Source organism: Lagopus muta, chromosome 3 (assembly GCF_023343835.1).
Source record: "Lagopus muta isolate bLagMut1 chromosome 3, bLagMut1 primary, whole genome shotgun sequence".
Lineage (NCBI taxonomy): Eukaryota > Metazoa > Chordata > Aves > Galliformes > Phasianidae > Lagopus > Lagopus muta.
Window position 1 is genome coordinate 82853826 of NC_064435.1, and position 19730 is coordinate 82873555.

Sequence of the window (19730 nt, forward strand, 5' to 3'; positions counted from 1 at the left end):
GAAGCTCAAGTTGTAGAGCAATCTTTATCTCTGGCTTTTACTAGAGTGTATTGAATTTCAAGATTAGAACCACATCAACACTTCAAAGTTACATTTTCATATATATATATTTCAAAATAGTTAATATACATGAACATCTTTGAATTACAGAGTACTCATGTCTGTTTTAAACTTGTCTCAACTCACTGCTGACAATTTGGGATCCACACCCATGCTTACTAATCTGTTACTCTTCCATCAGCTGTACATATAGTAAACTTTCTCAGTATGTGTGTGAAGAAAGAGAAAAATCATGTTGTCAATATATACTCCAGTAAGCTATGACATCTGTTGGGAAGGTTAGGATGCAACTTTAATAAGTCTCCCATTTTTAGGGCTATATTCTTCGTAAGTATTGGAAATTAGCAAATTCCTGGGAGAGGAGATATTTCAATTTCAAAATACTTAGAGGGTGGTGTAGCCTATGGAGGACTACAAGAGAAAATGGACTAAAAGGATGTGAAAATATTACCTCTTACAGGCTACCAGCTAGGATATGTCAGCATCCAGGTTTTATGCATTTTACACAAAGAATCACTGACAACTCAGTTGATTCCAAGAGGTTTGCACCTACTCAGAGTGGGCAGTGAAGACAAGTAACAGGACTTGTTTGACTCAACCACTTCTGCTGCTAACCTCAAGCAATGCCTGCATTACCTGCCTGCCTCATAGGTAAACCACTGATAATACAAAGAACTTAAAAAAGAAAACAAACGTATTACATGCTGAAGCTATTATCAAAATTTTCTTTAGTTTTGATTCTGAAGGATGCAGATTTCAGTTTATCTGAATGGCCAGGTTTTCTGTTTGTTTTGTACCTTACTGTAGCGCAGACCCTCTTGAACTGCTCATTCCTACTAACTCTTCTATACAGCCTTCCTATATTGAATCCAAATTTTTCTGTAAATCACCATTGACCAATTTTAAGTCTATGCAAGAACTGCCCTTAGATACTTCTGCAGTTCAGCTGAACTCTGACTTCTCACTTAAAGTTACTCATGCAAAGACAGGTAACAATCATCAGTCTGTTGTTGATCTATCCAACACAACACTTGAAAGTCTGTTTGAACACAGCTTGCTTGTGAGTGATGCCCATCCCAGTATTGAGGTGAAAAAGACAAGCCAAAGAGGGGGAAGTGTAAGATTCCACTGAACACTTACAATTATCCTATTTATTTCACTGCTGAATTCTTCCATTGCTGAAAGGTTGTCACGCAGTACTATCTCACCATATGGCAACAACCTCAAGTCCTAGAGGCACATACTTAAAAGACCATAACATGTCAGGGCCCCTTGAATAAATTAAATAGAACAATTATGCAAAATAATAATACTGCAGTGATGAGATACATTAACAAATGAGACTGTCACTGTTCATGAAACGCCATGAAAATAAATTCCACACATCACTGTGGTCATCATCATCATCAAACTGTGAAGCAACAGAAGTAAAACAACATCACAGTATTTACTGTGCCCTTCAGCAACAGAGATTTTCTGAAAAAAGAAGAGGTTGCAAGGGAAGGAAGTCACTTCTAGCAATATTCAATAAGGGTATAACAAACTATCACAGAAATAGACTAGCAAGGGTTGTTTTTTGTTGTTATTTAAGAAAACAAAACAAAACCCCCACAATAGCATGAGTGCTTACCCACGCTCTCTTTAGGTGGAGCATCAGCATTCATCTGACAGAGCTGAAGCACGTTACAACTCAGTGGTAAACAACATGAAGCTTCATCTTAAAAACCTACCCCAAACTAATAGGCCAAGGTACGTTTTCGTATTTACTTCCATTAATTTTATTACATACTCAGTGTCTAAGATCAAGAGGTATTAGACAGAAAGAGGTAGCATGGAGGAAATCAATACCATCTGGTTTTCTCAGTGTTCTCTCTGAAGCAAAATGTCTCAATTCATCTTTCTTTGCTTTTAACTCTCTATTCCACTTACCAACTAATCTACATAGGGGAGTGAAAACTGAAATGCTTGAGCTAGCATATGACAGTCACCAAATGTACTTCTGTCAGCACAGATCCAGATTTTACTAATCCCTTCTAAACATTTCATGCTTGGTTTTTATTTTTTATTTAATTATTTCAGCAGCAATCTACACTTCTGTTTTACATCAGAGAAAATAAGAGGCTAGGATACTGCAGTCAAAGCATGTAGCAACGTAGAGAAATCCTGACACTTCAACACAGCAGCTGTTTGGGCAAACAAACACCTCAACACCAAAACAAACACCTTCTGCCCACCGTGTTCTGTGGCACAGTGACCCAACAACATGTTTCAACTGACAACAGTCTCTTTGGTTTTAAAGCAAACTTTTAAAAACAAGTGAGAGTGGAAAAGCAGCACATCATTATCTCAAGTACCTCCTTCCCCATCTTTTTTAGGACCCTGAAATGTGCAGTCTTTCTTCTGTGGAAATAACATGAAATGACAGCATATGCAGAATCTCAATAAATGCTAATATTGTTGACTATTGTCATAAATGCTAATAAATAAGTGATAAATGCTAATATTGCTAAATATTGTGAAAGAAAATGCCTCTGGATTCTACATCAAAGTCCATAAAATGAAGTAGCATGTGAACTAACTTTTATTTTTTTTTAATAAACTACAGACTTCCACAGCCAAATTAAGACTACAGTTTTAAAATAATTTATTCAGTCACATAAATACTTTGTAACATTTTCATGTTCCCTTTTTCACATCATTGGCACACAATATAGCTCTTAACTTTTACAAAACTAGTGTAAACATTCATGGAAAATAAAATGAAAAGAGGGACATACGCAGAAACTCAATAAATAGTAAAATGAGTGTGTAGTCAAAGGAAAAGAAGTAATTCTTTCCTACAAAGACCATGTAATTACAGTTGAACGCTTAACTAAAAGAACATTTCATCTTTAAAAAATAGTGAATTAAAACTCAATTCCCATCTTTCTGCCATTGTTGCATTTAATCAGATACATGATAAAATTCTGTAGCCAGTTCAAATTCTTGAACAAAGAATAACAATTCAATGGAACTGTATTACTTGAGGCATCACCAGTTTTGGTTCACATAGAGAAGCTTACAAACCAGTATTTGCAAGGCAGTGGTTTTGGACAATGCAACTTCTAGACTCCCAAATACCACTCTGACACAGTATTAAAATTCTCCTTAATGAGCATTAGTATATAATCTGTTCTTGATAAAGACGACATTAGTCAGATGTTGTCGGACACCTGGATAATGCTGAATGTGGTTGAACCAGCGAGATACATTAAGGTAAATCTCCTTTTCTTGCACAGTGAGGTCCACCTGCGTGGGGAAGAAAGAAAATTGCATTATGAATATTATGAAACGTGGTGAGAAAAAAGAAGTGCAAAGGTTTACGGCTGATTTCAACTTGCAAAAGAGTTGCTGCTGTCCAGCAGCATTCTGCCTCCATTTCACAGATAAAGATTCACAGCCCAAAACACGTGTTTACTTCCTCAAATGAACACATCTGCAGAATGGAATATACATTTGTATGACATACTTGGAGGTGGGGGAAAGGGTGTTAGCTTGCTTGAATTTAACCAGTCTACGAATCCTTATAACATCGAGGAGCAGGGGAGAGTTCCTGAACTTGCATAAGTCTTGTGCCCTCCTCTCATTCAGCAGGTGGTCTCGCCTCACTGGCCAAGGGCAAAGTGTATTAGAAGTTCAAGAATACATTTTTTCAGGCCATTTCATATTGCATAGGAAAGAGGAATGTTGTTTTCCTCTTTGAGCAATAGTTCTACAGTAGTTACCAAGAAACAACACAGCACAGGGCTTCACAGTACAGGAAGGACATGGAGCTCTTGGGGTGGGTCCAGAGGAGGGCCACTAAGATGATCAGAGGGCTGGAGCACCTCTCTATGAGGAAAGATTGAGGGAACTGGGCTTGTTTAGCTTGGAAAAGAGAAGGCTCCGGGGAGACCTCATTGTGGCCTTCCAGTAGTTGAAGGGAGCTTATAAACAGGAGGGGGAACGGCTGTTTGTGAGGGTGGACAGTGATAGGACAAGGGGGAATGGTTTTAAACTGAGACAGGGGAGGCTTAGGTTAGATATTAGGAGGAAGTTTTTTCACACAGAGGATGGTGATGCACTGGAACAGGTTGCCCAAGGAGGCTGTGGATGCCCCATCCCTGGAGGCATTCAAGGCCAGGCTGGATGTAGCTCTGGGCAGCCTGGTCTGCTGGTTGGTGACCCTGCACATAGCAGGGAGTTGGAACTAGGTGATCACCGTGGTCCTTTTCAACCCAGGCCATGCTATGATTCTGTGATTCACTGTTCAAATGTGCTATCTAGCTTTATTGGGAAGGCAATTACTATGTTAAAATAAAATGAAAGATGTCTGTATTTCATAAAAGTATTGAAATTTTTATTCCTTACTCCTATAGTTATTTCTATCATTCCCAAACTTTCAAGTCAGTATCAGTCGTGTGCTCAGTGTAACTCAGAGTTAAACAGCCACAAGAAGAGCCAGGATTATACAGCTACTCCAACAGCTCCTTGCCACTGCAATACTGGGTAACAGTTATGAAGAGCTTCCGGGCTAGTTTTATCATAGTACCGACCAAGCAAAGTCATTTATGATTACATGTAATCTATACTATTCAAAGTCTTCTAAATTAAAGCAAGCAAAATCCTTAAGATTCTCTTTTAAGACTTATTACTTCAGTTTATTTCAAGCAGGCAGTAGAACTAACTACTCCCATACTGTATCACCTGTATTACCTTGCCTTGATTACTAAATCCGCATTTCATTCCTCTGGAACCAAGTTAGTGTATCAATTTAGACAACAATCTGCTTTTTGTTTTACCTACTGTACTGAGTAAGCTTCAAAGCTATAAAACTATTGGGAACAAAACATGATCTTCATGTGAACTACCCTATCTCGTCTCCCCACACAGCCACGTCAAATGGGGTTCACCTCACTTCAGTCAGCCATCAAGATGCACTGATTCACCTCCATGCCTGCAGTTCTAGCTGAGCTAAAAACTTAACAGAGCTTTATTAGGAAAAGAACAATACTGGTAAGATGAACATCTTGTTACAGACAGAGGCGTTACAAACTAAAAGTGGGAGCTATTAAAATGTAACACTGACTGCTTTTTTAATTAAGATACTTGATAAGTTGCCTGAGGTTCTTCAAGTGTGCTACACTCAGGACAAAATAAACACGCACTACCATTTAGAGGGAGATGCTTCTAATCACATGCAGTTTGTTGTAATTAATGACAGTGTGATGCCAGTGCTTGCTATGAAGCCGTAGAAGCATTTACAAAACAACACACAGTATGAAAAGAGCAACATACAGCCACAAAATCATCTAAAACCAATAGTTATCCTCATTTGTAGTAAGGTATGAGCAGGTACTAAAAACACTAAGTTTGGTGACTAAGGTACACTAAGTATTACAATGAGTATTGTAATTAGAATACCCCATTTCCAACATCCATAGCGGGCAAGCACTTGGTTATAAGAGTGCTGAAAATAAACTTGAGATTTGGCAGGAGATACATTTCTTCTCCTCAATATTTTATACTTTTAACTCTCCATCCTCACATTTCTTTGATATTATTCGAAAACAGTCTTATGAAAATAGTCCTCCTCCATTCTGTAAGTATAGTGAAAAAACATCTGCATGGCTTCACAGGCAGGTTCTGTAAAAGTAAAACCCTTTCTACTTCAAGCACAGCATTCAAGATATCTTTGCTTATTTACATAATGTATTCTCAGTGAAATATATTCAAAAGCACTCTGTGGCATGCTCTATTTTTTACTCAGGACATAACTCTTAGGTTAATTGTTTAGAGATCAGTTCCATGGCGTTTTTACAACATTTTGTTAGATGGGTATTTTCTATTCTTCCTCATTAAATTAGATAATTCCCCCAAGTTAAGAAAGGCTGCTGTTCTGCTGGTAAAATAATTATTTGCTATTAAAGCAATTATTTAAATAGCAAAGAAGCAGACACTCAATTTGATGACTTTTTTTTTTTAAATTATGGGGAGAAAAAATAAAAAGCCTTACTCTTCCACAAAGCCCACAAAGGATAATGAAAATGGGCATCACACAATGCAAAAAGAAGAGTTTCTAGAAGGACCGTAACTATACCAGCTTTAATTATATTTGCTTTCAGTAGCACTGGGGATGCAGACAAACTCCCATGCCTGTACCTGTATGTGCATGGGAAGTCTAGAAATACCTGTGTATATTTAGAGTTCTTCTGCATAAAGGACAGATACTATCAGTTTTTAATGTAGCCTTTAGATATGAAAATAGAGGTGAAAGTAGAAAACAAAACAGCCAAGTTCAGAATTCTGTGAGATACATTTCACATGGTCTTAACTCATTTTCTGCTGTTAGAGGAAAAGCTAAGAATCAAGGTACCTTCAAAGTTTTTATTATTTTTTGCAAATTGAGGACTGTTAGCATAATTCTTTAGAATGAAAGCCTGTTATCCAGGTTCTAAGATAAGTAGTGTATCAATTAATATTAAAAGAAATTATGGCAATCCATTAAATACTGGAAATCATCCCAGAATCATCCTAGAATGGCCTGGGTTGAAAAGGACCGCAGTGATCACCTAGTTTCAACCTCCCTGATACATGCAGGGTGACCAACCACAACCTCCTTGGGCAACCTGTTCCAGTGCCTCACCACCCTCTGTGTGAAAAACTTCCTCCTAATATCTAACCTAAACCTTCCCTATCTCAGTTTAAAACCATTCCCCCTTGTCCTATCCTTGTCCACCCTCACAAACAGCCGTTCCCCCTCCTGTTTGTTAGCTCCCTTCAATTACTGAAGGCCACAATGAGGTCTCCCCAGAGCCTTCTCTCCTCCAAGCTAAAGAAGCCCAGTTCCCTCAACCCTTCTTCATAGCAGAGGTGCTCCAGCCCTCTGATCATCTTGGTGGCGCTCCTCCAGACCAGATCCAAGAGCTCTACATCTTTCTTGTGCTTGTGGCCCCAGCAAATATTATCATGAAAAAAAAGCCAAACAGGAAAAGAAATTATGAATGCAGTCTCATTATATTTCTACATTAGTAGTTCTGACTTGAGGAGCATAACTCACTTGGTTTGGTAATAGATTGTACTAGAATTGACCCCAAAATTTTGACTGAGGCTTCTATTTGTAGATACATAAATTTCACCCCAAGTTATTTTCCAGCACTCATTAAATAAATTTTAAATTCAGACATACAGATCTGATATGACTACTTTGGTTCTGCCTGAATTTACAAGGCAGAAAAAAAAACTAAGTCAGATCAGCCTCTGTATTGATAATTTCTCTTAAACATTTTTAAATAAGACTTCACTAGTTTGGTTCTATTTACAAATTAAAACATAGGGAAAACTTTAAGAACAAGTTCATCACCACAGGGGAACTTAATGCTCACTGATTGCCTGAGTTATCTTCAAGCAGTGTTTCCTAATTCATATTTTCTTTGCAATCTGAGCTTTAACCTAGCAGAACTTCACTGTTGATCACATTCATCTACATAAACATTTGAGTAATCTGTATGTCTAAAGACAAGAGCGTTTATACATACTAAGGTACATGGTTCAGAGGGAAAATATTGATGGTTGGACTGCATGGTCTTGGAGGTCCTTTTCAACCTTGGTGATTCTGATTCTACATTAGACACATGGAGACATGGAATTACATATGACAGTGTAAGTCATGGCAATTTAAAAGAATGCATCTGAGAGCTAGCACCAAGCATTACACTTTTTGGGTATTTGAGACCTACATCATGATGCAGAACAGTGTACACAGTTTACTTACTGCCTCATTATTACCAGTGTATATTTCTAATTAAGAGACTTATTTTTTTCCCTCTACTAGTCTGCATGAAGAACAAAAAGATTCCCTTAGTGACCTTCACTCACTAAAATCCTAATTCCTTGGTCATTGCATGGATTTCTAGACATCTATTGTTGTGCTAAACAGAAAAGAACAAAAGAAAGGCATGCAACTGTAAGACTAAAAGTTGCTGTTAGTCTATTTGAATCAGGAATCAATTTTTCCTATTGATTCTTCACTGACAAGAATATACAGTTTCCAGAACCCCACCTGGATAATGAGAGGTGCAAAGCAAAAGTGGAAGTGGGGAGGATTATAGAGATGTATTATTTATACACAGAAACACTACTTGTTGTACTACTACTACTACTAATACTTGTTGTACTAATACTACTGCATGAGGTGGTTTCAAAACTTTTAATACTGCTCAGCTCATGCAGTGCAATCACAGTATGTCACAAGTACGTATTTTGATAGAGCTATCTGTTACCCCATCAAAGACAGGGAGATTGGCCCTAAGGATCTTCATCAACAACCCTCTCAGATCCACAGACAACAAGAACATCTCTTATTTTAAGGGATTATCAAAGACAAAGTATTTTGAACGAGGCTGAGCTCAAACAGCAGTGGATATGAGGAACTGCTTCCTTGGAATGCACCACATTAAAAGATGGAGCAGCTTTCCCCTCCACCTAAGGCTTGAGGCACAGAAGCAGTTCTGAAAGTACTCTCTTCTCATTATAGGAAAAAAAACATAGTCACAGGATTCTACAGTTCAAGATATCTTACTTCCATTAACTACTTAGTTAACTACTTACTTGACTACTAATATTAATCAATTTTAAAGCCTTAAAAACATACACAATCTAGCTAATCCGTGGCGAGCAGCTTCTGATATTCCTCTATTGGAGAGCAACCCCATTATTTGCCCTTTATACCTTTCTGAGTCACAAAATTAGCATCTTCTACAAAAATCAAGCACTTCAGAAGCAGATGTTGTACAATAAACTTGTCCCAACTAGCGTCTGCATGGTTGCAGGCACCCAGGAGCACTAAGTCATTTGTTTTTACCATCTGCTCTATTTCCCAAAGCAATAACTTGTGTCTTTTCTTCTTGATTAGGTGGTCTACTCTAGAGCAAACTCTAAATATAAAATACGCTTGATTTTCCCCAGCCTAAGGTTTTGTTTTTAATGTCTCATTTGAGTTTGTATTTTCTTACACTACACAGTCGTATTTTTAAAAGTATTCTTACACATCTGTACTGCCATATAATATGGGAAAGGTAAGCATTTGACATATGAGTTAACACATCTATCCTTTACAAGGAAAATATGACTCAAGCATAACTTCAACATAAGATCTCTTTCATTTTTGGTTATATTTCATTACCTGATCTCTTCCCCCGCCTCCTCTCTTCAAAATCCCTTCTGTAGCACAGCATTCTAGTACTCTGCCTTTAATTGTGTAAACCAACAATTTAACTAGCTGAACCCTTTCCTCTGTTTCCTATTGTAAAACTCACTGACTTTATCCTCTTGAGACTTTGGCAGACTGGTTTGATTTGTTTAGCAGTGTTCACTCAAGAGAAGGAGCACTCACAATCACATTCCAGTTGCTCAAATACAACTAACTTCTATTTCTTCATGCTCAAATTACCTCTCGAGGTTCAGAAGTGAGGTGGAACAATTTTTAAGCACTTCACAGTAAACGCCAAGCTACACATGAAGAACCTCTACATCATTCTCATTCAGTAAAACCCCTTGCTCCCCACTCCAAGTACCAGCTCCTCATGTTATTTCCATATTCAGTGTTATCAAGTCTTATCACTAAGTCTTGAAACACCAATGACCTTTTATCCTGGCTGACACTTGTATGCATTCATCCTTCAGGAACCTGATTAATGTGCATCTTCCATAGCACCAGTAGTACTTCTAACAATTTTAGTACTTTAGTTCTGACACCTTTTAGTTTCATTTATCAGCTATCATACTGGGGCTGTGGATGCCCCATCCCTGGAGGTGTTCAAGGCCAGGTTGGATGGGGTGCTGGGCAGCCTGGTCTGGTATTAAATGGGGAGGTTGGTGGCCCTGCCAGTGGTGAAGGGGATGGAGCTTCATGATCCTTGAAGTCCCTTCCAACCTGGGACATTCTGTGATTCTACGATTACCCCCATAGTTCTGCAAACAGACACGTTTCAGACCTGAACACATAAGTTTCCTCATAGGTAGAAACAGAGGGACAGGTATCATTCTCATGTTATAGATAGGAAACTAAAGCAGTACAGACACGGTACTACAGATAAAACTTATTTTCACAGATCTATGGCTAAATGTAAAAAAGATTAAAAATGAACATTTATAGACAAATTATATTTGAAGATCTTTGGAAGAAATCTCATTTTTTTCCCCCCATAACTGTCATTGATTAATTCAGAAGATCAACTTGCACAGCAATAAATTGCCCTTCACATAAACAAGCAATTACAATGACTGCACACACGTAGAAGTAATGCAAACAGTACTTACCATAACATGATGCAATCCGTAGTACATCAAAATATCTGCTAAGGTAAAACTGTTTCCTGCAAGGTAGACTTTATCTTCAAGGTGTGCATTAAGATCCTAAAAATAATAATTGAATAAAATGATTACAGTGCTGATGTGGGTAGACAAAACACTAAGGCAGTTAAAAAAAAAAAAAAGAGAAATTCCTCTGAGATCATACCTGTACAATAAATGCCAGCTGCAATTTATTCAAACATAGAAAAGAAGACAGACATATAAAGATGAAAAATTTTAAGTACTTCCTAAATACTTTCAAATCCATCTTTTCCAGGCTACAATTTACTGAAATAAAAAAAATAACCTTGACTCATGCATTTTCTTGGCTAGCATGTATGACTCATAAGAACACCAGTGCTTCAAAGAAACGCTTAAATCACAAATATGCAACAAGTGAGGAAAACAAAGGTATGATGGGGTAGGAAGGGCATTTCAAGCTCCTGTCTGGAACTTGAAGCTAATTCGCTGCTTCCATTTGACCCCTGCTTTTATTAATGTTGAAATCACTGATAGCAATTCACAATCAATACTGTCAGTTCAGTCACTACAGAAGCCCATTACAAAGGAGCACTGCTTCTGAACTTCACGTGTGCCTCTCTTGCTCAGCAACTCCGTATTAGATGCTACAAGGCTGTGTAGCAGAGGGCTTCCATTTCAGTTCAATGAGTAAATAGTTCAAGTCCGTATTACTTAAGGACTCCTTTAATATGCAATCATTCTCTGCAGGAAAACAGAAGGCTGATGTTTACTGTTGCTCAACTGCATTGTATCTGAAATTCAGGTACTGCCTGCCAGCTCTCTTTTCACCCATCCAGAAGTAGTACCCTCCATTTCACCATACCTTACCTACTTCTCATCCAAGTCACACATCTTTGTGCCCTCTACCTCCCTCTGAAGAAAACTTAACAGCCAGCAGATTTACTCAGCTCTAATACTAAGGGCAAACTGGTTTTTATGATGTTCTTTCCTGAAAGGTAGGAAAACAGTTCCCTGCCTTTTCCTTGTATGTGGAAATTTCCTGCTAATGTTCCTCTGCTGGTTGGAAAACAAACAAGAAAACAAACAAACAAGCCTCTAGTAAATGCAACTTCCTCCTGGAAATAAAGGTAAGAAGCTTAAACAATATTTTTCAAAGATCACAATTATCAGATCACGATTATTCAAGATTATCAGTCTCAACTACAGCTTGTTTCATTTTAAGGGAAGAATATGGGATATATTCATTACTGAAAGTAAAAAAAATAAATAGATTTAGCCTGAATTGCAATTCTAGCTCCATAATTCTGCTTTCTCAAACATGCAGACATATCCTACAGTGCATACACATAAAAAGAAAAAAAGGGAAACATCTGACCATGCATTTAAGTATGGCAAGTTGGACTCCATTATGCAATGTTCTTTGGCAGCCTCTTTATGACAGGAGTCCTGTGCTTCCTAATATTTAAACATCCAAGTGTCTGCTTTGATTTACTTTTACTAGAGCAAATCAAGGAAAAATATTAACCCCTGCATAGTTCAGACTCTGTATGGTCATCTGCCTCCAGCTATGTAGCTATTTATGTTTTTCTAAGACTGGTTTGCTGCTTTGTTCTTGTTTGTTAGGTCTCACTTTAAAGATGTAACTACAGTTCTGTAGTTGAATTTTATTCATGTAACAGAAGCAAATGCTATGTTGAAAAGAAAAGAGCTCACATGAGAAAATCTGCAAGTCAGTACATATGCTGCACGGTATATTTGTAAATACTCAAATTATTTATCAGTAAGAAATAACTCAAACTTCAAAGTAAAGTTACCCACTGAAATGTTAACAATTATTCATTTTAATTAAAATTTTATCAAGTCAGTTAACTGGCAGTTTGACAAATGTGGTTTAGTCGTGGATAAATCAGCATTAGTCTGCATTTTTCTTCTGGAATGCACACATTCCTCTCGTAAGATACAGAAAAATACTGATTTCATACTGTCAAAGTCAAGTTAATTTAGGAACACCACAGAGCATTCTTTTCCATGTGCACTAGGAACATTTAATCAATCCTGCCTCATATGTTGTACTTCCCGTGGATTATTATATTACTGGCTAATTGCCAGCTGTGTTAGAATTCCTGAAAGCCAAGCCTTCTTAACTGTCCTCAGCATTAAATTCAAACAGCCTTCCTGCCACGGAGAGATTAACAAAAATATGAATGCAATACTCCATTTGAATTTCTATTACCATCTAGAAATTCAGGTCTGTTAGCTGTTATCTGTGTCACTGCCTTTCATCTACTTGATGTCTTCTTAAATCAATTATGTATTTACAACTCTAATAGCAAGTGATTGACAGAGTCTTGCAAAATGCTCGTGGCTAAATTAACTTCTTGGTGCAATCCTGCAGGAACCCCTTCTCAAGTTTCAGATACATTTAAAGTATAACAGCAGTTTACTGTAATAATGTGCACTGAACAACTGCAGCAATTTCAATCCCAGTTTTGGGTACGAATGAGGAAAAAGCAAGAGAAAAAAACCAAGATGTTGTATTATTTATGGACTTACTGATGGATTTCTGAACTGATATTCTATGATACAAAATATCCTGATGCACAGTGACAGCTCAACACATCCCACACACAGCACATTTTTCATGTGGTTTACTTTAGCTACGAAGCACAATTGTCTGTAACCTAGTTCATCCATTAAGATAACTAAACCCCTCCCAGACCACAAGTTGAGACAGAGTCCACCATTGCATCTCAGGTAACAGCTGCCTCCTACAATGACTCAATAACTTATAAGGGATCTAATCATACCCTGATTACATTTTGGATACTTTGCCCATAGAAATGCTCTGCTGGTATATGTACTTTCTTTCAACATTCCTTCAGTCAGCAATAGCCACAGGGTCACTGCCCACCTAAATGCCTTCACGTGGCACTACACAAAGAGAGTTAAGCACTCACATGTCCCAAACAAATCCTGGACAACACAGAATCCAAGAAGAGGATTCAAGAGTCCTTCCAAGAAAGGCACAACTTCATGGTTAGGGGTGTATCCTTATTTTCAGTTCTGATGCAAGACATCTATCTAAAGGTGAGCTAAGCCTAGTCAGGAAAAATAGTATATTCATAATGTGATTTCTGCAAAGGACAGAAGAAAGATAGCTCTCTTAACAACTGCTGCTCAAATAATCAAAACACAATCTTTTATGCCTGCAAGCAAACAATTTCACTCTTAGAAAGAGGAGAGGAGTGGAAACAGGCACAGAGTTCCAATAAAGCTTGCTGGACAAGCTTGTTGAAGTGGTTAGGCAACCCACTGAAAAACAGCATACAAGAACCATGGATTAATGCCATGAAGGCAAATGCAATGGATTAACCTACATATGATACAAACAGTACACAGTGATAGAAACAGTAATTTTTCAAACAAGTACAACAATAACTGAAACTTGTAACAATTTATTTAGATTTCTAATTGAACTTCTGATTGGAGCCAGAAAGCACAAGAAATTAGGACAGAATTGGCTGTAATCATGGAATGTTTTTTATATGAGATGCTGCAAGGCTATAATCACTTTCCAGAAAACAGAGTTAGAACTTCCTACAGCTCCACAGAAGCTTTTCTGTGGAATACAGTAGAAACTCCCAGCTACATTTTGAATAGACAGTATTTGCTCCCCCTCAGGTACCAAGTTTTCAATACATAAAATTGACAAATCAGAGACATTCAAATCTCATGAATGGAATTAGTTAATATTCAAGCAGAAATTTGGTGGCATGAGCATTTCTCAGAAGTTCTCAGTTCTTCGGCAGAGGAGCAGAATCCCTACTTGGTATCAAGAAAAACTCAAGAATTCAGATATTCCCCCCACTCCTCATATGTAATTTAATTTCCCACTAATTAAACATCATTCCATTGATCAGAAGCAAAGGAAATTCAGTCTCATTCTGTGGAAACTGAAGTTAACATAACACACTGGACTGATATCATCACCACCATTGACAGTAATTATTTCTACACATCCGCAGACCAGCCCACAGGCATTGCTTTTGTTTGTTTTGTCCAGCACAGCAACTCAACCCAATTTGGACAGAACTATTTAACACTTGCATTGAAAATTTCTGAACTGTACGGATTTTGCTCCAAATAAATTAAAAATTCTTCTTGAGGTGGCCTCCTTCACAATTGTTTTCATGTCAGGTAACAGCTTTAGTCAACTTGCCAGTCAGAACAAGCTTACAAATGTTTTCTTAAGGCTAACAAAAAAACCCTCCCTCTCTTCAAATTAGCAAACATTACAGCAGTTATTAACTGATGTTTTTCAGAACCACATCAGCTCATTTAAGGGTTAACCAGTGGCAGCCTAAAGTTTACAACAGAAGCAACTGAACTGTTTTTGGCACAGCTTATTATAAATTGTGGCTCTAGGCTGCAACTGTCCCAAGACTGCCATTGATTATTCCAGACACGCTGTAAAACTACAGTCTCAGACTTGCCTCCCTATTTTAGTCCCCCCCCTCCTTTCTTTTCCCTTCTCATACTCCCTTTTGGCATAGTATACTTTAATGGTAGGCTGCCTCTTGTTCTGATTAATCACGGCAGCAAGAGAACAAATTAAAAAAAAAAAGTTAATTGCTACCCTGCAAAATTATTAGTGCTGGAGCTATTCCACAGCATCAAGATAAACTCTGGCCATTCAGCATCTGCTATGAAAGAAAAGCTGCAGAAAAAATTAAGTGCTATTTAGGATCTCTCTCTTCGCACACAGACACAGACACACACACACAGACACAGAGGTAGTCAGCGTAACTTCAGGGAGACTTTCTCAATGATGAACTTTTGTTTGGAAATAATTTATCCACATGTCTGTTTTAGCAAATTGCATTTTCTGAACTGTCAGCAAAGGCAAAACTGAAAAAGACAAAAAATACCAGCTTCAGAATGAAAATGTACCTGGTGTTACCACCCAATCAGCTCTACAAAATACTTGTGGGTGCAATGACAAAGCAGGTATCATCATTTAAGCCACTCAGACTTGAAGTCTTCAATTTTTGTGAATTAGACTAAGGGCAAATCCTTGCAAGATGCCAATTCATTTGTTTGGATGTTGCCTAGAATATTAGGAAGGTAAATAATGACTGCTGTGATGAAGCTCTACGTAGCTGAACAGTCTTCTATCAAATTATATATATAAAAAAAAAAGGTAGAAAGGGGTCTCCAGCAGCCACCTCGCCTTGTCACACCTCCTGTTCAAAGTATAGCTAAACTTTAAGTTAAATCATAATTAGTCCATGCCTCCGTCAGTTGAATACTTAAATCTTGAGGGATAGACAGCACTTTCAAAGAGTAGCTCTGACTGTAAAGGTTCTGATACCATCCACACAGAAGATAAAACTAGTGCTGTTACAGGAAAAAAAAAAAAAAAAGCAAGCTTGTGCTCATCCTATAGATAAAATGAGACCAAGATAACTCAGATTATCTGAGGTGTAAGTGAAAGAAGTGATTCTGTAGGATGCTCACCAACTCAGTCTTGTTACCGGGCACAATATCCCATGGCCTTAAGATTTAGGGTGCTGTCACTTAGAGAAGGATAATGAATTATTAACAACATATTGCTCTGCACCACTCCCAAAATGTAAAATCTCCTTTGATTTCAAGCAAGGCAGAAAGTTACATCTATAAACAATACTGGAGCAGCAGCCTATCTTTGGCTTGCTGCAATTTTATTTGACTCAGATCTGCCACACCTAACAAAAATCAGAAGCATTAAATCTCTGCTATCACAAAGAATAGACAATCCAAAGCCTAGCAACTCACAAAGCCACATCCAAATCTAGACTGATTCAGTAGCATTTGGGTCTTTCTATTTAAAATTGATATGTGTTTCATATACACTTGGTAAACAGTCCCTCAGTACTTAAAAGCATAAAGCAATTTTTCTCTTCAAGCTCTGTTCCCAAAAGATTGCAAAGATTCCAATTATCAGTCACAAGGAGTAAGCAGCAAAATAGAATAAGCTTTTCAATCTACTCCCTGCCATCTGGCTGCTTAAATAAAGGGGTTACCCCTGAGATTTTTTTTTTGTTTCCACCTATCTTAGAAGAAGAAAGCTTCAGACTACAAGAAAAAACTGAGTACAGTTGTCTGAAGGCTCCGTACAAAGCAGCTGCATTTGAAGATCAGTTTTGTAGATTTGCAAAATCTGAAGGTTTTGTTTTTCACTGTTTCACAACACAACTGAGACAACATCATGTAAGGACTATATTGCAATTACCAAATCAGGAGGAGAAAAAAAATCTGTATCTGCACAGTTATCTTGAAATACAGCACAGCTTGTTTATAACTGAGGTTTTATGAAGACAGAAAGAAACCAGAGCATCACAAGACAGAGCTGTTAAATAATCTCTGTCTGGAATGTTCTAAGCAGTTCACAGCATTACAGCCATAAAATGTGGTAAGAGACCGGCTTCATGTATTTTTGAGTTTGCTTTCAGGTGGCTTTTATGTTTTGCTAATAAAAACCAAAAAGCAGAAGAAAAGCCAGCACTGAAAGACACTCTCCAGTTACTAATCACTTACTTGGTTTTGCTCATGTTAGCACACAGATATTTTTCAAGGCCTAATCTCTCCAAAATGCATTGCCAAGTCAGAACTAAGCACTCCTTACCTTCAGAACTGTTCTGGTATCTTCTCTACTAGATTGTCTGCCTACTTGAGTCACTCTGTATTCCAACCACTGATGAACCACTGCTTTCTCCTCTGCAGAGCTTCCAAGCAGTTGCTCTTTCTTAGCCTGTTTAACTAAGTATGAAGCTATGGTAACTAATCCTGTCAGACCAGGACCGTTGTTTGTCTGCAGAACAGGAACCTAGGAAAAGGAAGAAATGTTGTAACGTTACAAAACTCATTCAAAAAAAAGCAGACTCTTTGTGAGCTTAACTATTATTTCTTTGTAGTCTCTCAGAAGACTCTTAAAAAACAATGTATCAATTTGTAAGCATTCAAGCTAAAAGTAATAACAAAGTGAAATATGCATGTTGTATTTCTACTTTTTGGGGTGGTTTATTTTCAGTTTTTACAGATTACACATTCAGTGCGCACTGGGCAACCCAGAACTCCTTCAGCTCAGTGCACATTTATCACAAAATAATCAAGCTGCACTAATACTAGCAGTAAGTAGTTGTGTTGTTCTAACACTGTCAGGAGACACTAACTGAACCATGATTCGTTTTCAGGTTCCAGGCTCCAACTTCAGTTTCCAGTTTCCATCACGACAGCCTGACTTAGTGAAATACTTATACACACTTCCTGTCCTATTGCCAAACAGCAGAACAAGCTATTAGTTCAGAGAGGACAACATAACACAAACCTCTAGCTTGAATTGCGTATCTGTTAGTGATGTTACCACGTTCAAGTGATTTTAATTAATTGTCTCTGGGAAAAAATATTAATCAATCTTTATAATAATAAAGCATAACGTGTCTTCAACAAAAAGGAGCATATCTTAAACATTTCAATATTTTAACTACAGCAAATTAAAGACCCCTATTATTGTAAGAACTGATTATATTTAAGTTGTGAAATTAAATTGTGTTTTATGAAGAAGCAGAAGAGAATCAGTGACACAGAATTTTTAAAGGCAACGTACTGGAGTTACAAAATCACTGTTCAAGAGCACAACTTCACAACATGGTCCTCATCACTGTTTCACAAGCATTGCTTCAAAGAGAAGCATCAAAACACATAAAACACTTAAAATTGAACATGTTATAGGCTTTGGGGGTATGGAAAAATGAGTAGCCAGTTTGCCTTGAAAAGCTCCTTCGGAACACACAATTAATAGAGCAAGTATTAACAATCTTTTACAGCAGGAAAGGAAACTCAACTACTAAGAATCAAAAATGAAATGAATGCAACTTCACTGCAACAGCCTAAAGTTTATTCACTCATTCATGGCATCACATGGTGCAAAGTTATCATTTCTTAAGGGTATCTTAGCACACAAAGGACACCATCTACCTTCAGATTTAGTGAATGTAATAAGATGTAAGTTTAATATACAGCATTTAATCTGCAGTTCTGCCTGGAGTCCTTGACTATGCATTTTTTTCACTGAACACATGATCAGGAAAAGTGATGGACAGCCAGATTTCATGACTCACACCTTCAGAGTAATGCCAGTCATGGCACTGAAACATCACTCGAATTGTTAACTAAGGAAGCTTACTACATTTGAAAGCAAGGAATGCAGATGTGGATATCAAGCACTGTAATCATAAACAGTAAATTAAGTGAAAGAAAAACAACACGTACAAAAGCAGAAGGGAACTGCACAGTTGCTTTTCTCTGGTATTCTTCTCAGAGAAGAGCCTGCAAAGGCTCCCACACATCTGCCCTTCCCCTGCTCCCCACACTATTTCCCTCAAGCCCCCGTTGCCTTTCAAGCTGCAGAACGTAACGCTTTGCTGCAAGCTTCAAGATACTGAGACATCGACTTTAATTCGAGCAGAGTTTTAACGCGCAAATCCCTTTGCCTCAGATGCATTTCTAACACCGAAACCCTACCCTTTATCTCACCACGTCAGCACAGATATAACCGCACTGACACCAGGGAAACGCAGGCACAAGGAGAGCGCCGCATGAGTTAAGCCGACGTGTCTCCACGAGGCACAGTAAGCCTTTTAACCCAGAGGGAGAAGCTCCCTGGACGTGCGGGCGACAGCGATCCGCCACAGCGAGAGGAGAGAGGTGAAAAAAGGCGATGGAGAGGAGATGACGGCGCAGGACGGGGATAGCTGAGGGAAAGGACACCCGCGCGCCGCTGCCCGCTCCCGGCCCCTCCTGGCTCCCTTCACCTGCCGCTCCCCCTGGGCGCCGTACTTGTTCCCGCTCTGCAGACCCAGCGCCTTCTCCAGTAAGGCCAGCTCATCCGCTACCGGCCCCAGCCGCGCGGCGGCCGCCATCTTTCTCAGAGAAGCACCTGGTCGGAAAGGACCGGCCGCAGCCGCCACCTGCCAACAACCGCTAATCCCATTGGAGAACACGGCACCACACCTCCTCAACAACCGTTGTTGCCATTGGGCTGAAGGACTCAGCCGACCAATCAGACGCTCGGCTCAGTCCACTCTTGCGAGGAGCCAATCCGAGTTTTGAAACCTCGGGAGAAGCGAGGGAGGTTCCGCGGTTCGCTGAGTGCGCATGCGCAAGGGACGCCCGCGCGCAGAGGTGGGCACGCCTCAGTTTGTAGATTGCGCATGCGTGGAGGGCGGGGACATACTGCCAGGGTGTGACGTCCGGTGCTGAGCGGGGCGGTGGTTGTG

At 38.7% G+C, this 19730-nt stretch overlaps 1 protein-coding gene across 1 annotated transcript; it reads right to left on the reverse strand.

Annotated features, from left to right (window-relative positions):
• Window positions 1-2618: 2618 nt before the first annotated feature.
• On the reverse strand, window positions 2619-19446 carry EEF1E1 (eukaryotic translation elongation factor 1 epsilon 1). The gene is made up of 4 exons (XM_048939672.1): window positions 19266-19446; window positions 17078-17278; window positions 10399-10494; window positions 2619-3348 (listed from the first exon to the last, which is right to left on the reverse strand). Exons 1-4 carry the CDS (start codon window positions 19371-19373, stop codon window positions 3208-3210), a joined length of 546 nt encoding a protein of 181 aa, XP_048795629.1. The 5' UTR covers window positions 19374-19446; the 3' UTR covers window positions 2619-3207.
• Between the last annotated feature and the right edge of the window lie 284 nt (window positions 19447-19730).

What these genes read in the sequence shown, in the direction of transcription:
- EEF1E1 (XM_048939672.1), bottom strand. Translation starts at nt 19,373, where the DNA reads ATGGCGGCCGCCGCGCGGCTGGGGCCGGTAGCGGATGAGCTGGCCTTA. An exon ending in GCGCCCAGGGGGAGCGGCAG is followed by an intron (nt 17,279 to 19,265) that starts GTGAAGGGAGCC and finishes TCCTTTTCCTAG; the next exon opens with GTTCCTGTTCTGCAGACAAA. An exon ending in ACGGATTGCATCATGTTATG is followed by an intron (nt 3,349 to 10,398) that starts GTAAGTACTGTT and finishes TTCCCCACGCAG; the next exon opens with GTGGACCTCACTGTGCAAGA.